Below are 18,689 nucleotides of genomic sequence, written 5' to 3' on the forward strand. Positions count from 1 at the left end.
AGAGAGAAGTCTGCAAGAGTTAAGGAAATAGCGTTAGACATAAAGATATTCTTGGTATTTCTCCAGTTTGTTTTGGGAAGAAGGATACTCTAATTCTAGATGACCAGTTCTTTTTTTTTGGGAGAAATACTCCCAGAGTTGAGAATTATTACCATCACTGGGCTCAACTCTTCCTTAATAGTGTCCAATGTCCTTGGCTCCAAGTCTGTGCCTCCTAAGAAACCTTTTGATCTTTCAGCCTCCTCAGAGGTCTTATTCCCTAGAAGAAGCCGTGTGCCAATGACCAGCTACCTCAGGCCAGACAGGAGGGGAAGGAATAGTACTGTTAGCCTAGGGAGGGAGACAAATCATTTATTCAGTGTCTCCTCTGAACTAGGCATTGGCTTAGGGGCTAGAGATACAAGGGGAAAAGGTAAAAATCTCTAACCTCAAGGACTTTACATTTTACTGAGTGAGATGCAGAATGTTAAACAGGACAGCCATGTTCACATGGAAAGCCAGAGACAAAGTGATTTCTTCTTGTTTTATTTTCTGCCTTAGTAACAACTCTCTGACAGAAGGGCACAGGCTAGGCAAATGGGGTTGAGTGACTTGCTCAGAGTAACACAGGTAGGAAGTATCCAAGGCTAAATCTGAACCCAGGGCTTCTGACTCCAGACCTGGTACTCTATCTATCCACTGAGCCATCCAGCTGCCCCTCAGAGGAGAAGTGATTTCTAAGCAAACACTGTTTTCTACTTCACTACATTATAGTAGAAACCAAACTTCCACAGGTCTCTGAGACGGATTCCAATCCTCATAATAAAAGGCAGACCTCTGATCTTTAGTATATAGGAGAACACTTTAGACACTGTCCTAGCTTTATGCTGAGTCCTCCAGTGAACTCTTGCTGGCCCCGATGCGATTTTGCTAGCTTTCCTGGAGTTGTTTGGATGACTAAGTTTTAGACCATTTCTTAAAGGGCGAAGGCTTTACAAAACTGCTAACTCTTTCCCAACTTGGACAGAATGTAAAGGGAACTTACACTGGGTAAACATTGAGTGTTTGACTAGGGAATTCTAAAAGGCCCAAGGACAATTTGTTAAATGGAACGATGAAGCAATTCAATAATTTTCTAAATACAAACTGATGCCAGGCATTAAGGACTGGAGACCAGATTCTTGTGGGAGAGTGTTAACACAGAAGACAAGTTTGCGTACTGCTGGCTGAAGGGATTATTCCCTAAAAGGAAATCTTTTTGGATGATCTGATCCCATCCACTGGGGAAACAAGCTGGAAAGCTGGAAAATGTGTTCATTAACATGGTATCTGAACTGCTGGGCTATAAGGCTCTCTAAAGGTCCTTTCCAGCTCAAAACCCAATAACAACAGATACCCAGGGAGCTGTAGGGTTTACAATGCACTTTGCATAAACAGGGTATCCCCAAAGTCTTGATGCAGTTAACTTTGGACACTGTATATTTAATGTGGCTCCCAACCTATTTTTCCAACTTTATAATACATCGTCATTGTTCAGTTACTTTCAGTTGTGTCTGATGCTTCATGATCCCATTTGAGTTTTCTTGGCAAAGGTACTAGAATGGTTTGCTTTTTCCTTCTCCAGCTCATTTTACAGATGAGAAAACTGAGGCAAATAGAGTTAAGTGACTTGCCCAGGGTCACACAGCAGATACATTTCTGAGGCCAGATTTGAACTCAGGAATGATGAATCTTCCTGACTTGAAGTCTAGGACTCTATCCACTGCATCACCTAGCTGTCCTTTATAATACCCCCATGAGATCTTGGTACTTAATAAAGGCTTGTTTAATTGAATCATATCGTCTCTCCTCTAAGGTTGGGGTGTTTGCATGCCTGAAATGACGTGTAGTATTTCTGGCTACGTTCTCCTGAGTCCAGGAGCAAAAATGCCTACAACTAAAGAAGTGTCAGCGCTGGAAGATGCACCTGAGCTGGATGCCACTTTCTAAGAGTAATCAGGATCATCCACTTAGAGGTGAAAGGAACCTTAGAGTCTGTTATATCTAATCTCCTTACTTTATACATTAGGAAACTGAGGCATGGCCAGAGTCACAAAACTAGTGTCTGAAGGCTAAATTTGAACTCAGATCTTTCTGATTCCAAGCTTAGCACTCTATACACTGTGCTACCTCACTGCCCCAATCTCTTTGACCCCATTTTCATACTCTAAGAACATGGCTGTGACATGATGACAGGGTCTGCTAGGTAAGGTTCTAGGGTAGATAGCGCTCTGGACTTGGCATTGGGAACACCTGGGTTTGTATTTTACCTCATATACTTACTAGCTATGGGCCCCTAAGCAAGGCAGTTAACTGTTCTGAGCCTCAGTTTCTTCATCTGTAAAATGGCTAATAGCACATGCTTTGCAGGGTTGTTGTAAAGGTAAAAATGCGATAATGCGTGTAAAGTGTTGTGCAAAATTTAAAATGCTATATAAATGCCAGTTACTGATGTTATCATCCTCTGAAGGGAAGCAGTCTTTAAGAATTTGTTTCTACTTTCTCCTTAAATTTAAATTTCAACTCCTTTTTCATTTCCTTTTTTCTTTCTTTCTTTCTTTCTTTTTTTTTTTTTTTTGGTGGTGGGAAAACTCAAATAGAAAAAGCCCAAATTGGGAAGAGAGAGAATTTAAAGTCTTGGTTAAACATTTGGACATGGTTAGATTCTGAACGTAGGCAGCTTTCTCCTAGAAGTGGAAGAATGCAGGGAATGCATGGACAGAAGTATGGATAGGTCTATCTCAGTCCTTGGGCAGCTAGGTGGCACAGTGAATAGAGTGCCAAGGCTGGGGGTAGGAGAACTTGTGTTCAAATCTGACCTCAGACATTTATGAGCTGGGTTACCCTGGGTAAGTCATTTAAGCCTGTTTGCTTCATTTTGCTCATCTGTAAAATGAGCTGGAGAAGGAAATGACAAATCACTCCATTGTCTTTGCCAAGAAAACCCCAAAAGGGTTCATAAAGAATCAGACATGACTAAATTACTGAAAAACAAGTACCAATCTCAGACCCTAGAGAAGCGTAAAAAGGCCAGACACTAAGCAATGAGTAGTCTGATGTGCCTTTATATATTTCTGGTCTCACTGATTTTTTTTTTTTGGTGAAATTTCCTTAAATCCTGAGACTTCTAGAATGGCTGGGGACATTTCCAAAGATGGAGAGGGAGGCTACTCTTCTTCTTGGGTTCTTACCTGAGGGGTCCCCAGACGCTCAATGAGAGGGACGAGGTGAAGAGGGGCATACTTTGCTTCCAGTCGCTTCATCCGGACTTCTAAGCGTTCTCCTTCTGTTTAGGCAAAAAATGGACAGAAAATGAGAGCAAATAATGAACAGAATGGGCTTGGAAGTCAGAATTAAATTGATTATTAATCAGTGAATTCCATTAATGTGTAAAAGACATGAAAATCTTGAGCCATATTCTCATTTGGGTCAAAATGGTAAAATTCTCTGTTTTTTTCCCCTCATGATTATGCCCCATTCATCCCTTGCTAGGAGTCTCTGACTCTTGAGTAACCCTCTCAAGACTGCTCACTTAAGGAAAACTGTTAAGAAAGGCAAATCCCTTTGGGAATTATTTATTAGAAATCAGTTAGATGCAAGAGGAGTTCCTGAACTCAGACTATCATATCCCTCAGGGTTTTCTTACCTTTGATGTAGACTCGAGGCAAAATGTTTTGGAATGGAGCAGCATGGAGCAAATCACAGACTTCCTCCTGAGACTGTTGGGAGGAGGGAAATAGGAAGTGGGGGGGGGAGATATAGAGAGGAGAGAGAGAGAGACAGAGAGACAGAGAGAGAGAAAGAGACAGAGAGAGAGACAGAGAGAGAGAGAGAGACAGAGAGAGAGACAGAGAGAGAGAGAGAGAGAGAGAGAGAGAGAGAGAGAGAGAGAGAGAGACAGAGACAGAGAGACAGAGAGACAGAGAGACAGAGAGACAGAGAGAGACAGAGAGAGAGACAGAGAGAGAGAGAGATTTTAATCTAAGAATATATGACTCAGGGCAGCTAGGTGGCTCAGTGGATGGAGAGCCAACCAGGCTTAGAGATGGAAGGTCTTGGATTCAAATCTGTCCTCAGATACTTCCATAGCTGTGAGTCCCTGGGCTTAACCCCCATTGCCTAGCCCTTACCAATCTTCTGCCTTAGAACCAATGCACAGTATTGATTCTAGGATGGAAGGTAAGGATTTAAATACACATACACACACACACACACATACACACACACACACACACACACACACACACACACACACACACACATATATGCTGGGGATAAGTGAAACAGCCCTCTCTCAAAAGAAACTTACAAAGCAGTGAATTGAAGAGGAATAATGGATCTGACCATTGGCTTTGCAGGTAGCACAGCTTGGCTTCTGGCAAAAGGAAATTGTCTAAGAAGTCATTATAAGGGGTAGCTAGGCAGCTCAGTGGATAGAGAGAGAGCTAGCCCTGCCATTTGGAGGACCTGGGTTCAAATCAGATACTTGTTGGTTGTGTGACCCTGGGCAAGTCACTTTACAACAATTGCCTAACTCTTACTGCTCTTCTGTCTCAAAACAGATTCTAAGTATTGATTCTAAGACAGAAGGTAAGGGTTTAGGGTGCAGCTGGGTAGCTCAGTTGATTGAGAGTCAGACCTAGAGACGGGAGGTCCTAGGTTCAAATCCGGTCTCAGACACTTCCCAGCTGTGTGACCCTGGGTAAGTCACTTGACCCCTATTGCCCACCCTTACCACTCTTCTACCTAGGAGCCAATATATAGAAGTTAAGGTTTAAAAAAAATAAAATAAAAAAGAAGGTAAGGGTTTAAAGAAAGAAAAAGGGAAGTAAATGAGACTGACCACCATTTCTGGCCATGTTCACTAGTTGAGAGTACTGTACATTATTCTGGCTCAGCTCTCTGAACAAGTTCAGCAGGGAAAGAAGTATGGTAGCACATGCAGAGCTGATCTTTTGCAAAATTTCAAAGTACACAAAGTTGTTTTTTTCTTACAAGATAGTCAAAATAAAAGTGTACCTGCCTGAGCTGGAAGGAAACTTAGGCATCAACTTGTCTAAAGTAAGGCCCAGAGAAGAGAGATGAGCCCCTTGGGGTGAGTGACAGAGTTAGGAGTAGAACTCAGGTCTCCTTCCTCATAAGAGCATCCTATTTCTGCTTGGCAACACTGCCTCTCCCTCCTTGGTGCCCCATTTCCAGCCCCTTGTCCTGGTGTTGTGCATACCCAGTCCTTTCCTGGGGCACTCTATTGAGGTCTTGCTTCCTCAACTGGAGCCCCATGCTTGAGAACCTCCTGTTCTCCCCTTTTCTTCCACTTTCTTCATCAGAATTTACCCTTATCCTGTTAGGAACTTGTGCTATTCAACGTTACAATGGTGTAGTGAGTCTGTTAGCATCAATCCTAGGAACCAGTACAGATTTTCAGCAAGGAAGATATATAATCCCACCTATTTTAGAAATCTTAATTTGGCAGTTGTATGCAGCATTCATTAGAAGGAGAAGAGGCTAGAAGCTTGAAGAACAATTAGAAAGTTATTGCAAAATGTCAGGTGAGAGGTGATGTGGACCTGAATAAGAATAGTGAAGAGAAGAGGATGAATGTGAGAGACGGTGCAAAGGCAGAATTGACAAGTTGTGGAACTAATTGCATATAAGAAGTAGGGGAGAGAGGGAAGAGTCAAAGATGACCCCAAGGATGAGAATCTAGTTCTCTAGAAGGATGACAATGGTCTCCACAGATATAGAGAAAATTAGAGGAGTGGGTTTATCAGGGAAAATAATTCACTCTACTTAGAATATGTCAATTTTTAGATGCCAAAGAGGAATTCAGGTAGAAGCATCCAGAAGGCAGTTGATCCCAGACTAGAGGTCAGAAGAGATTAGGACTGAATATATAGATTTAGGAGCCATCTGCATAGAAATGATCATTCAACTTATGGTAATAGACAAGAAAAAAATAGAAAAAGAGGAGAGGAAGACTGGGGACAGAACCTTAGGACATTAACCAAGTTTAGTAGATAGGCTAGGTTAATGAGCCAGCAAAGAAAAATCAATCAAATGGGTGGGAAGAGAAGCAGGATGGAATAGTATCAGAGAAGTCAGTGGAGGAGAGGGGGGTTAGCAGCTTCAGCAACGTGGAGAAGTTAAATGGGATGAGGACTGAGAAAAAGCCAGATTTAAAATAATTAAGTCATCACTGGTCTCCTTGAAGAAACAATTACAGTCAACTGATGGGGTCAGAAATGGACCCAACTCAGGTTCATACCCTGAGAGTAATCCTCAACTTACTCTCACTCATTCTTTTAAAAAAAGATCCAATCATTTCCATACACGAGTGTCCCATGGCTTTCTTTTCCTCTCCCCTGATCAACTAAACTGAAAAATCCCTTTCTATAGGCATTGCCACTTCTTCTCCTCTCTCTTCTATACTTTCTCTAATCTATCTTCTAATCTCATCATTTAACTGAACTGGGGATGTGCTGGTAAATGTTTAATAATCACCTTTCCCAAAAACCCCAAATGAATGCATAACACACTTTTAAATTTAATCTACAACATTAACAATTTATCCCTTTTTTAAAAAAAAAACTCTTACCATCTGTCTTAGAATCAATACTGTGTATTGGTTACAAGGCAGAAGAGCAGTCAGGGCTTGGCAATGGGAATTAAGTGACTTGCCCAGGGTCACACAGCTAGGAAGTGTTTCAGGCCAGATTTGAACCCAGGACCTCCCATCTCCAGGTATGGCTTTCAGTACACGGAATCATCTAGTTGCCCCTGGGAAGGACATTAAAAGCTAAACAGAAGATTTTATATATGATCCTGGACACAATAGGGAACCCTTGGAGTTTACTGAGTTTGTGTGTGTGCCATTTTGGTAGCTTACTTTGGCGGCTAATGGAGGATCGCTGGAGTGGGGAGAAGAGATTAAGTTTGTGGGGTGAAAGGGATTACTAGGGATAGACGAAAGAAGAGGGAGTTTAAGGCACAAGACTGACTTTCCTTTGTAAAGCAGAAGGTGAAGTGCTATGTTGAAGGAGAAGGGAAGGAAAATGATTTAGGGCAATTAAGAAGAGAATGGAATCAGCAATGGGAGCAATATGATAGAGAGTTAGTCACAGAAACTTCCATGTCCAATAGGGATCTCAAATCTATATGGCCAAATCAGAAGTCATCTTTTCCCCCAGACTCATCCCTCTTCTGAAGTTCCTTATTAATATATAGGGTACCACTACATCCTTCTAGTTACCTGGTCAGGTTCTGATGTTATATCATCATGATGATAATATAACATCAGTGCCCTTCTCAACCCCCCACCATCTCATTGTTCAGTTGTTTCAATCAAGTCTGACTCTTCATGACCCCATTAGGAGTTTTCTTGGCAGAGATACTGGAGGGGTTTGCCATTTCCTTCTCCAGCTCATTTTACAAATGAGGAAGATAAGGCAAACAAGGTTAAGTGACTCACTCAAGGTCACACAGCTAGTAAGTATCTGAGGTCACATTTGAACTCAGAATGTTGAGTCTTTCTGTCTCCAGGCCTATCCACTGTGCCACCTAGCTGCCCATCCCTCATTACATATATCCATTTTGTTGCCACATGGTATTGATTCTATCTCTACATTTCTTGAATATTTATCCTTCTTTCTACCCACAAAGTCACTACCCCAGTTCAGGCCCTCATTATCTTTTGACTGGATTATTATGTTTTCTAATTGAACTCTTTGCTTTAAACCTCTCTCTTCTCCAATCCATCCTCCACAAAGCTGCCAAAGTGATTTTCTTTAACCTCAGTCTGATCAAGTCACTCCTCAGTCTCTACTAAATAAACTCCAGGGTTTGGTTTTTGTCTCTAGGATCAAACATAAATACTTGTCTTTGAACTTTAAATCTGTTCATCATCTGTTTCCTACCTAATTTTCTGGTCTTTTTATACACTGCTGAGTAGATACAGTACTGGGCTTGTAGTCAGGACATATTCTTGAGTTCAAGTAGGTCTCAGACATTTACTAGCTGTGTGACCTTGGGCAAGTCAACCTGATGGCCTCAGTTTTCTCATCTGCAAAATGAGCTAGAGAAGGAAATAGCAAACCACTTCAGTATCTTTGTCAAGAAAACTCCAAATGGGATCATGAAGAATCAGACATGACCGATAAATGCCTGAATGTCAAAGAACTCTTTGATCCCTCCATATCATCCTACATGCGCTCTCGCTCTCTCTCTCTCTCTCTCTCTCTCTCTCTCTCTCTCTCTCTCTCTCTCTCTCTCTCTCTCTCNTTTAGTATGTCTATTTTTGATACTCTTTTTTTTTAAACCCTTGTACTTCGGTGTATTGTCTCATAGGTGGAAGATTGGTAAGGGTAGGCAATGGGGGTCAAGTGACTTGCCCAGGGTCCCACAGTTGGGAAGTGTCTGAGGCCGGATTTGAACCTAGGACCTCCTGTCTCTAGGCCTGGCTCTCAATCCACTGAGCTACCCAGCTGCCCCTATTTTTGATACTCTTACAATGAACAACTGATTTCCCTTTCCTCACCCAAGATTCTAGAGGAAATATCCAGAGCTGTACATACTGTGATTATCTCTTTCCTTACCCTCCCCTTGTTGTTGTTCAGTCATTTCAGTTGGTCTGACTCTTTGTGACCCATTTTGGGGTTTTCTTGGCAAAGATACAGGAGTGACTTGGCACTATTTTCTCCAGCTCAATTATAGATGAGGAAGCCAAGGCAAACAGGGTTAAGCAATTTGCCCAAGGTCTCACAGTTGGTAAATGTCTGAGACCCCTCCCTTCCTCTGTAAATATACCTTTTCCCTCTTAATCAAAATTCCATTCCTCTTTCAAACTCAATTCAAAGCCCACCTACTCCATGAAGTTTTCCTGACTACTCCCCAAGAAATCTCTTCTTTCCTCAGACTTCAAACTTCTTATTGTTCTCCTTAATTTTGCCACCTGACCCAGGTAGCCAGAGGCAGCACTCACTAGTGGATAGAAAGCTGGCCTTAGAACTGGAAAGATGTGAGCTACTTTTGCCACTTTCTGGTGGGGATACCCATGGCAAGTCCAATTACCTCAGTGCCTGGGCAACTCTTTAAGACTATAAATTATAGAGAAGTTGCCTGCCTACATTGCTAGGTGTTGTTCCTTCCTGGAAACTCCTGCATGATGAAATCTTGTCAACTCAGTTTATTATAACATTAGCAGGCCTCCTTGGCACCTAGAATCAGGAAGATCTGAGTTAAAATCTGGCATCAGATACTTATTGGCTAAGTGATCCTGGGCAAGTCACTTTACCCTGCTTGCCTCAGTTTCCTCATTTGTAAAATGAACTGGAGAAGGAAACAGTAAACTACTCCAGTATCTTTCCCAAGAAAACCACAAAGAAGGGACAGGGAGAGTCAGACATGATTGAACAAAAATAAAACCAAATTTATTGCCAGGTGAATCATCAAATGTGAACCTGGCCCAATAAGTCTGAAAGCATATTGTGAAATCAGAGATGCTCCAGATACTATGTAAATATAGAGTATTTGGGAAGCGGTGGCAGGAACCTTCTAGACCAGTAATCGGACAAACTTTTCCAAGAGGGGGCCAAAGGAAAGGAAATGCTCATCTGTCAGTCTGTTTCTAAGGCAACTCTTTTGAAGTTTCATTGTATTGTATCCTACTCACTGTAGTCGTCAGATTAGGAATAATGTCACCTGGCCATAGAACATTTCAGGGGGCTGCATCTGGCCCTCGGGCTGTAGTTTGCCCATCACTGGTCCAGACTGGCTAACTCTAGAGAACAAGAAAGAAGATCCCCTTGAGAGCTTGGCTACCTTTTGGTGGTTTGGATGCCTGCATTTTCATCATTTTTGTTTTGCCTGGCATACCCTTTGGGTATAGGTGATTGCCTTCATTCCAGTGAAGTTTATGGTGTATATCTAGTAGTAGATGCTAAATCCATGCATTTGACAATGCACATTTCTTCCTGGGAAGAGGGAAGGTAGGTTTAAAATATTTTTAGCACTTAATTATCTTGGGTTAATTTGAGAACCTGCATATTTAAATGCTGCTTATTTATAAGAAAAGACCTATATTTACCCCCTTGGTACCATAGCTAGCACAGCATGCTCAGACACTTTCAACTACTTATAGATGTGGAATTTTGGTTATTCTCGATACTCTTTCCTTCAGTGAATAATTCCATGTGATAGCTACAAATACAAGTTCTGTACCCGGTGACTCTCATCTGGTTAGAGCAAGGGTTCTTAACCTGCCATACATAAACTTGTTTGTTGTTTTTTTAAAGAAATAATATAACTATATCTCAACATAAGTACTTCCTTTGTTATTTTAGTAGTTTATCACCACAGATTCGGCTACTGGATGATGAACTTTTTGGGCACAACTCAGCCAATCAAAAGAACTTATTTAGCACCTACTGTGTGATGATAAGCACCTACACTGTGCTAGACTGTGAGATGCAGTTTTCTTTCTCTCTCTCTCTCTCTCCCCCTCTCTCTCTCTGGAGTTATATGATACATATTGTCTTTCTCCCTTCTTTGCTCCCCACTTCCGGAGCTGACAAGCAATTCTATTTGGGTTATATATGTATTATCTGTGTGAATGCATTTGTTTTGTCTTCAAACAAATCCCTGCCATCCATCCCCAAATGCATCCACCTGGTGACACCGCATCCCTGACCACCCTTTGTAGCGCTGATTGTACTTTCACACACCTGACTCACTGGTCATGGTCTGGGAGTCAAAAGATTTCTTTTTTCTCCATCATCCCTTGGAGACTCTCATTCTACCACAGTCACTCAGGAATGCCCTCTTTTGAGATCCAGGTTATTTATATCTATCCAGATCCTGGCATTTATTGATTCTCTTCACCCATCCTTGATTAGGATAATCTTCCTTTCTCAATTAGTTTATATCTTATTCACAGTCTAGTCTTTCCCTCTACCCCAACCCCTGCTCAACATACATATTGAGGCTCTCTCAAATACCCTAACTTCCTATTTCCTTAATCTACTCAATTCTCATGGCCTACTCCTCCAGTGCATTTCAGTTGCCCAGAGATGGCCACAGCCTTGACCTTGACATCACCGATAAATGCTCCACTTGTATGTTCAATAATTCTGCCATTCCTTTATCTCATCATGATCTTTTTTGATTCCATCTTTCCCTCTGTCTTTCAGCTCCCAAGGCTCTTCATCTTCACCAACCTCCGATCCCTCCATCTTTCAGTTCATTGGCAGTCTACTACCCCTACACTGATTGCATGCTTCTCTTTTCCCTGTCTCAACCCCTCAGAGCACCAGTGGAATTCTATGCTATCTTCTTCTCTTAGAGTTTTTTGCCTCTTTATCTTGTCCACTATTATGACTTGCCAAAACTGTGGCCTGGGATTACTCTCAACATCTAATGCCTTTACTCCCATTTACATACTACTCAATGGAGCTATTAAAAATCATGGAACCATGTTGACTGGGTCCACTACAAATTTACATTACACAATCTCAACTGGGCCCTCCTTGCAACAAGGTGATTGCTTTATACTTTCCCAATATATTAACTATTCTACTCATCACAGCTATAATTCCAGACCCTTTTTCCTCAAGCCTGCCATTATACTCCTCTCCTCAACCATTTCAGCTAAAGAACTTGCCTAAAACTTCATTAAAAAAGTGAAGCTATTTGTCAAGTGTTTGCTAGCTTGACAATAGAATAACTACAAGCAATCAAATTTCAAGAATTATTTGTTTTATTATTAGGAGGGTGAATTGAAGGCTGGAAGTTTTTTGTTCTTGTTTGAGACTGGGTCTCCCTATTTTGTCTAGGTTAGACGTGAATTAACCATTGATGGGCCTGGTTGCTCCATTTCTGACCTGGGTTATGTGCCCCTCCTTAGATGGCCTAGTGGTCCCCTGCACATAATGGCTCAGTTCACTGGTGTCAGATAATGCAAAGAACAGAAACGTGAATTCTTTTCCTTTTCATTCCCTGAACGAAACCTGAACTGTAGGTACCTTTCTGGTCTTTAGGGAAATTATTTTTGTTAAAACCATCTATTCATAAAATTGGCATCTGATGTCGCTCCAGCAAATCTGTTGCTAAATAACTTAGACATGGGTAGGACAAAGTCTTTCAATGGGGCAAGGACATACACAAAGACTCTACTATACGAAAAGGGACTTTATTGAGTCTCAAACTGTAAATAGTATTTGAAAAACCTTAGGCACCCAATGCCAGCCTTCTGGATCAAAAATATTCAGAGCATTTAGTGGTGTTTTTTTTTTTAATTTTACAAAATCCTTATCTTCTGTCTTAGAATCAACATTTGATTCTAAGGCAGAAGAATAGTAAGGGCAAGGCAATGGATGTTAAATGACTTGCTCAGGGTCATACAACTAGGAAGTATCTGAGGTCAGTTTTGAACTTATGACCTCCCATCTCTAGGCCTTGCTCTCAATCTACCAGGTGGATTTTTTTAAAAATTGTTATTATATAGAGTAGCTTATGTTTTCCACTTAGAGTTATCTGTTAGGTGTTACAAGCCACATATTAGGTCTGTGGTACTTTGCATTCAGCTGGAAATGTCCTGGGTCCAAAGGATTTGAGGTGGGAACTATCTTCATTTGGTACAAATCACTGTGATATGAAATTATCAAATTGATAGATTGGAAAAAAATGAAGTCACATTTATCTCTTAAGCAAAGTGAGGAACATTTCTTCTCAGGTTGTCTTGAAAAAGAAGTCAAATGAGAGTAAATTTGTTCTACCTAGTCAGTGCTACTGAGAAGGGCACTTTTTCTCAAAAGATTACCTGTGGGGGCAGCTAGCTGGGGGGCTCAGTGGATAGAGAGCCAGGCCTAGAGATGGAAGGTCCTGGGTTCAAATCTGACCCCAGACTCTTCCTAGCTTTATGACCTTGGGCAAGTTACTTAACCTCCATTGCTTAGCCCTTACCACTCTTTTGCCTTAGAACCAATACATAACATTGACTCTAAGACAGAAGGTAAGGATTTAAAAAAAAAAAAGGAAAAAAAAAAGAAAGAAAAACTACTTGCCAGAGAAAAACATGCTTTTCAATGGAAAAGTTCTTTACTAGGATACTTTGTCACTCTCAAAAATCCAGGACACTAAATGATTTCTAGAAACTTAGGCCACATAGATTCCTTCCTTCTTTGTGGAAATGTTTCATAAGGCTTTCTAGCTTCATGGTCAGGGAGAAATTGGTAGTTGGGTTGGCAAGTCTTTTTGCTTCCAAAATGTCTTAAAAGGCCATTTATTACCCAGTATATAGGAAAGGGCCTGAAATCAGAAGTTGTCACTGTTGTTTAGGTGTTTTCAGTTACATCTGACTCTTTGTGATCCCATTTGGAGATTTTTTTGGGTAAAGATACTGATATGGTTTGCCATTTCTTTCCCTAGCTCATTTTACGGAGATAAGGAAACTGAGGCCAACAGAGTTGGGTGACTTACCCAGAGTTACATAGCATGTAAGTGTCTGAAGCCAGATTTGAACCCAGGAAGATGAGTCTTCCTGACTCCAGACCCAATGCTCTATGCACTGCACCCCCAGCTGCTCTGGAATCAGGAGACGAGGTTTCAAATCACAGTTCAAATACTTACTAGTTGTGTGAGCCTTACCAATGCAGATTAGTCTCTTAGGCGTAGTAATTTGGTTAGGAATACCAAACTATTGATTGTGATAGGCTCAAAAGAGATGTCTAGAATGCTAAAAGGCTAAGTGACTTGTCCATCATCATAAAGGTTAGATGGGTGAGGGGCAGGCCTTGACCCTATGGGCTTCTTGATTCCCAGGTCATCCCTCTGTTTCCTTCACCAGTTACATGCTGTCTCTCAATATATATATATGGATTGTCATTATTATTCCCTAAGGTCTCACTGGTTTGCTTGACTTGTCTCTATTAAAGTATTATCTTATTTCCTCTCCCAAAAAGAAAAGCTTTTCCAATACAAATAAATGAATTTCTGTAAATAGGGCACTCTGACAGGTCAGCATGTACCCATTTTGCTGTATGGGGGTTCCACCTCTATCATGGAGATGAGGCACAAAAGGCACTTTTTTTTTTACCAAACCATCTAGGTTTGAAGCCATCTCTCTCTCTCTCTCTCTCTCTCTCTCTCTCTCTCTCTCTCTCTCTCTCTCTCTCTCTTAAAAACCCTTACTTTCTGTCTTTGAATCAACCCTAAATATTGGTTCTAAGGTAGAAAAGTGGTAAGGGCTAGGCAATGGGGGGGGGGGGGCAAGTGACTTATATAGCTAGAAAATGACTAACGTCTGATTTGAACCCAGGTCCTCTCATATCTAGACCTGGTTTTCTATCCACTGAGCTACCTAGCTGCCCATTGAAGCCATCTCTCTTAAACAAAATCCAGAAGGAAAGGCACTTTTGTGTGCCTTTAAAAAACAACAAACAAACCCTCCTTAAGGAAAGAGGCTCAAGGCAGAGAAGCTAAGGACCAAATGATCACACTATGGTCCGCTGAGTCATGGTGACATACAGCAGACTTTCTGACTTCATCTCTTAGAAGGGTTTGGAAAGAAGCCCTTAAAATATCTTTCTAATTTGCACTTGAGAGCATGCAGGATTTTATTTTTCTTTTCATACTCCAGAATTTGTGTTATCTCATGATAAATCAAAAGGATGATTGGAATTCTAATGGATATGGAGTTGTGAGTTGACTGCTGTCCTTACAAATTAAAGTCCAAAGCAAATAAAAAAAAACCCCAACAAAAACCAAAAACAAACAAACAATTCCCAAACCCAAGTCAGGAGTAGCTCTAAGGCATACATAATGGTGAGCAAATCTTGCAAAGACCAATAAATATCTGAACAAAGAAAACATTGAGATCCTACTCTGCTATTCCTTTCTTCCTCTGCTTGTAAATTGCCTGCACCTCCTACTTAGTCACCCATTTCCCCTCCCAATAACTTGATAAGGTTTTAAAATTGGGCCCAAGTCATATCTATGAGAAACAAAAGCAAAACCCAAACCTAACACTTAAAGAGATGGTCATTTATCAGCTACACACTGAAATCCTTCCTAAATGAAGGAAAATGATCAGAAAGTACTTTTGTGAACAGAAAGGACTGCATCACTGCCCAATATTCTCACTGACCACAGAACTTATGATTCTTTACAAAAATGGATATTTAGGGGATTGAGAGAAATTAAGAGAAACTCCTTTCTAACAACAGGATCAGGAACAAATGCTGGGTTAATATTCTAAAGACCAGCCAAAAGCACATTTGGGGGGGGGGGGGGCAGAGGAAAAAAAATCTGACTTCTACCACCAAAAATGCTCTTAAAAGATCTGAAACCCTCCTACTCTATAACCCTAATCACTCAGTTAGAAATCAATATCAGGGGTGTCAATGCTGCATCTGGTTTACTAATACATTTGAAGTCTCAATATCTCCTCTGGAAATAGGTAGTTAGGTGGCACAGTATAGTGCTGGGCCTCCAGTCAGGAAGACTCATCTTCTTGAGTTCAAATCTGAATTCAGACATCTACTACTTGTGTCACCTTGGGCAAGTGACTTTATCTTTTTTGCCTCAGTTTCCTCATCTGTAAAATGAGCTGGAGAAAGAAACAGCAAACCATTCCAGGATCTATGCCAAGAAACCCTAAACAGGGTCATGAAGAGTTGGATACAACTAAAATGATGGAGCAAGATAAATTGAGTTGGTCAGCTAACTTCTTTTTTTTTTTTTTTTTTTTTTTTTTAACCCTTAACTTCTGTGTATTGACTTATAGGTGGAAGAGTGGTAAGGGTAGGCAATGGGGGTCAAGTGACTTGCCCAGGATCACACAGCTGGGAAGTGTCTGAGGCCGGATTTGAACCTAGGACCTCCCGTCTCTAGGCCTGGCTCTCAATCCACTGAGCTACCCAGCTGCCCCCGGTCAGTTAACTTCTAAGGTTCTTTCCAGCTCTAAATTTATGTTCCTAGAACTTGAAGCAATTCATTTCATTTTTTAGACAAAATCTGTTAGAAAAATTCCCCCTGAGTCTTTTCTCTCCCATTCTCTTTTCAACCTTCCTTTACATGGACTTGAGGCACTTTGCCAGTCTAGCTGCCCTTCTCTGGATCATCTTCAACTTTGCCATGTCCTTCCTAAACTACGTCATCCAGAGCTGCACACAATCCCCCAGATGCCATCAGACCAGGGCAGGGTACAAGAGGAACTATCAGCTCATTGTTCCTGTAATCTATGCCTTTCTTACCATGATCCAAGATCTCATTAGGTTTTTTGGCTGCTCTATTTTACTGCTGACTTATATTGAGCTTGCAGGCCATTCATATTACCTTCCCATACTGTTCTTTTTCAGACAAACTGCTGTCTAAGCATGCATTCCATATCTTGTACTGGGGAAGATGGTTTTTTGAACACAAGTGTAAGACTCTACATTCATTACTATTTTATTTCCTCTTATTGGATTCAACCCAATGTCCTTGTCTCACAAGATCTTTTTGGAAACCAGATCTATCATCCAGTGTGTTAACTATTTCTCTTAGGTTTGTATCATCTGCATTTGATGAGCACATTACCTATGACTTTATTCAAGTCATATTTTAAAACACTTATCTTTTGTGTTATAATTGATACTGATTAGTTCCAAGGCAGAAGAGTAGTAAAGGCTGAGCAATTAGCATTAAGTGATTTGCCCAGAGTTACACAACTAGGAAGTGTCTGAGGTCAAATTTGAATCTAGGACCTCCTGTCTCTAGGCCTGGCTCTCTATCCACTGAATCATCTACCTGCTCCTGTCCAGATCATTTGTAAAAATGTTATAAGGCATAACTCCAAGCATAGAAACTTGGAACACTCCATCAAGACTCCTGCCAAGTTGACATTGAGCTGTAATTGTCTTATCTCCCTAGGTCATCAATATTATCTTCATCTAGCTATGCCAATTAGATCTTCAATATTTATTTGGTGTTTGAATGAAAATGTGTAATATTATGTAATAGAAATCATCACACCAATTATCATAATTAATTCATCAGCATATTAATTAATTTTAGCATCATTTGAAGTCATTTTACTTCTGATCTTTGAGACAAACAAAAAAGCTTTAAAAGTTGAGTACATGTCAGTATTTGCCAATTAAAAATTATATTTTCTGGAATTTATTATTAATAGAATTAGCCCAAGAAATTTATGGCATGGTTCTAGCCCCACAGAGAAGAACAAATGGAAATAAGATATAGTTTAATATATCTTTTTGTCAAATCATGTCTTCTCTAATAGAAGGAAGAAAGGTAGGAAGAGAGTTAATTGGGTAATTTTAATGTAACAAACAAATAAACAAATTTAAATAGAAATAGAATAAATGTTAAGAACTGTACAAAGGAATTCTTTATTCCTTTTCTCTAATTTAACATAAAGATGTGTAGGGATTAACCAGCCCACAGTGAAAGGAAGTAGAAACCAGAGAGACAGGAAGTGAGGTAAGAAGGGGATATAAAAGGGGCCAGAGTCAGATGGTCAAGGTGAAGTCAGTTGCTGACAGTTAGATGCTGGCAGTTGCGGGGGAAGTTGGCTGTTTGGAGTGTGTTGGGTTGGTGATTGGTGTTTAGTTGCTGGAATATAAAAGGCGAGCCTGAGCTTACTGGGAGGGCTTTCACCTTTAGAGGGCTTTTTGGCTTTTGGTTTGGGCTGTTAGGTTTTTTGCTTTCTTGAACTTTTTGGGAGGTGATTGGTCTCCACTGACAGACCTAATTGGGTTTGGATTAAACACTGATTGGGTTGGTTTTGATTTAACTGGGTGGGTTGGGTTGGAACTTTGTGGTTGTTATTAGTGGTAGTTATAGGCAGTTACAGGTAGATATAGGCAGTTTTAGATAGTAATTATAAGTAGTTATAGGTAGTTATAGGATAACTAGTATAGACATTAGGAAATTTCTTTCTCTACCTCTTTCCTATATTTCCCTCCTTTACTATATTCATTTTACTATATTCTTTTACTATCTCTATTTTAATAAAACTAAATTGTTAATTGTTAAAACTGCTAGAAGTTTTCTTTTCTCTGGTTTAAAGGGATAATATTAATTTTCTTTTAACAATTTACAACCCTACTATATTCTCATTAAAACTTAAGTTATTAAAAGCTGCTCTTTTATTTTTGTCAAATCCATATTTTAGCCTTTATAGAACATGGAAATGTTAAGGATAATAAAACTGCTTGAAAAACATTTCTCCAATAACTTTGAGGCTCCTTAATAAATGAATGTTCAGAAAAAAAATGTTTGAATGAAATGTTAGATGAATGAAAAGAGATTTTAGAGATTCTCTAGTCTAAATGGAAGCCTAAATGGAAGGTGATGTAATTAGGGGGAGAGCAGGGTCTAGAATCCAAGTCTCTCAACCTAGTACTTTGGTCTAGGGATAGACCAATCCCATATTGGTATAGGGAACACGTGGATGAGGGAACTCTGCCAATTCAGATCAGTCCTCATCTGCATTTTACAGTCTCAGAGAGTTGTGTGGTGCTTTGAGAATTATATTCCAGGGACATGTTGCCAGTATGTGTCAGAGATGAGTCTTAAACCCAGATCTTTCTGACTTGGGTGATAGCTCTCTATATCCATACCCCACAGCTCCCACTCCGCCCCCCCCCCCAATCCACATAATATGATTATCCTTAACA

At 40.4% G+C, this 18,689-nt stretch overlaps 1 protein-coding gene across 6 annotated transcripts in view; it reads right to left on the reverse strand.

Annotated features, from left to right (window-relative positions):
* The window catches only part of CYFIP2 (cytoplasmic FMR1 interacting protein 2), a 109,816-nt gene that overhangs the window by 8,632 nt on the left and 82,495 nt on the right, over positions 1–18,689 (reverse strand). For all 6 annotated transcript variants that reach the window (XM_044664471.1, XM_044664469.1, XM_044664470.1 and 3 more), the window contains 2 exons: positions 3,665–3,737; positions 3,210–3,304 (listed from right to left, as the gene is read on the reverse strand). In XM_044664471.1, coding sequence (XP_044520406.1) covers positions 3,210–3,304; positions 3,665–3,737 — 168 coding nt within the window. The remainder of the gene's footprint in view (positions 1–3,209; positions 3,305–3,664; positions 3,738–18,689) is intronic.

The sequence above is a fragment of the Gracilinanus agilis genome, chromosome 2 (assembly GCF_016433145.1).
Source record: "Gracilinanus agilis isolate LMUSP501 chromosome 2, AgileGrace, whole genome shotgun sequence".
NCBI classification, from domain to species: Eukaryota; Metazoa; Chordata; class Mammalia; order Didelphimorphia; family Didelphidae; genus Gracilinanus; species Gracilinanus agilis.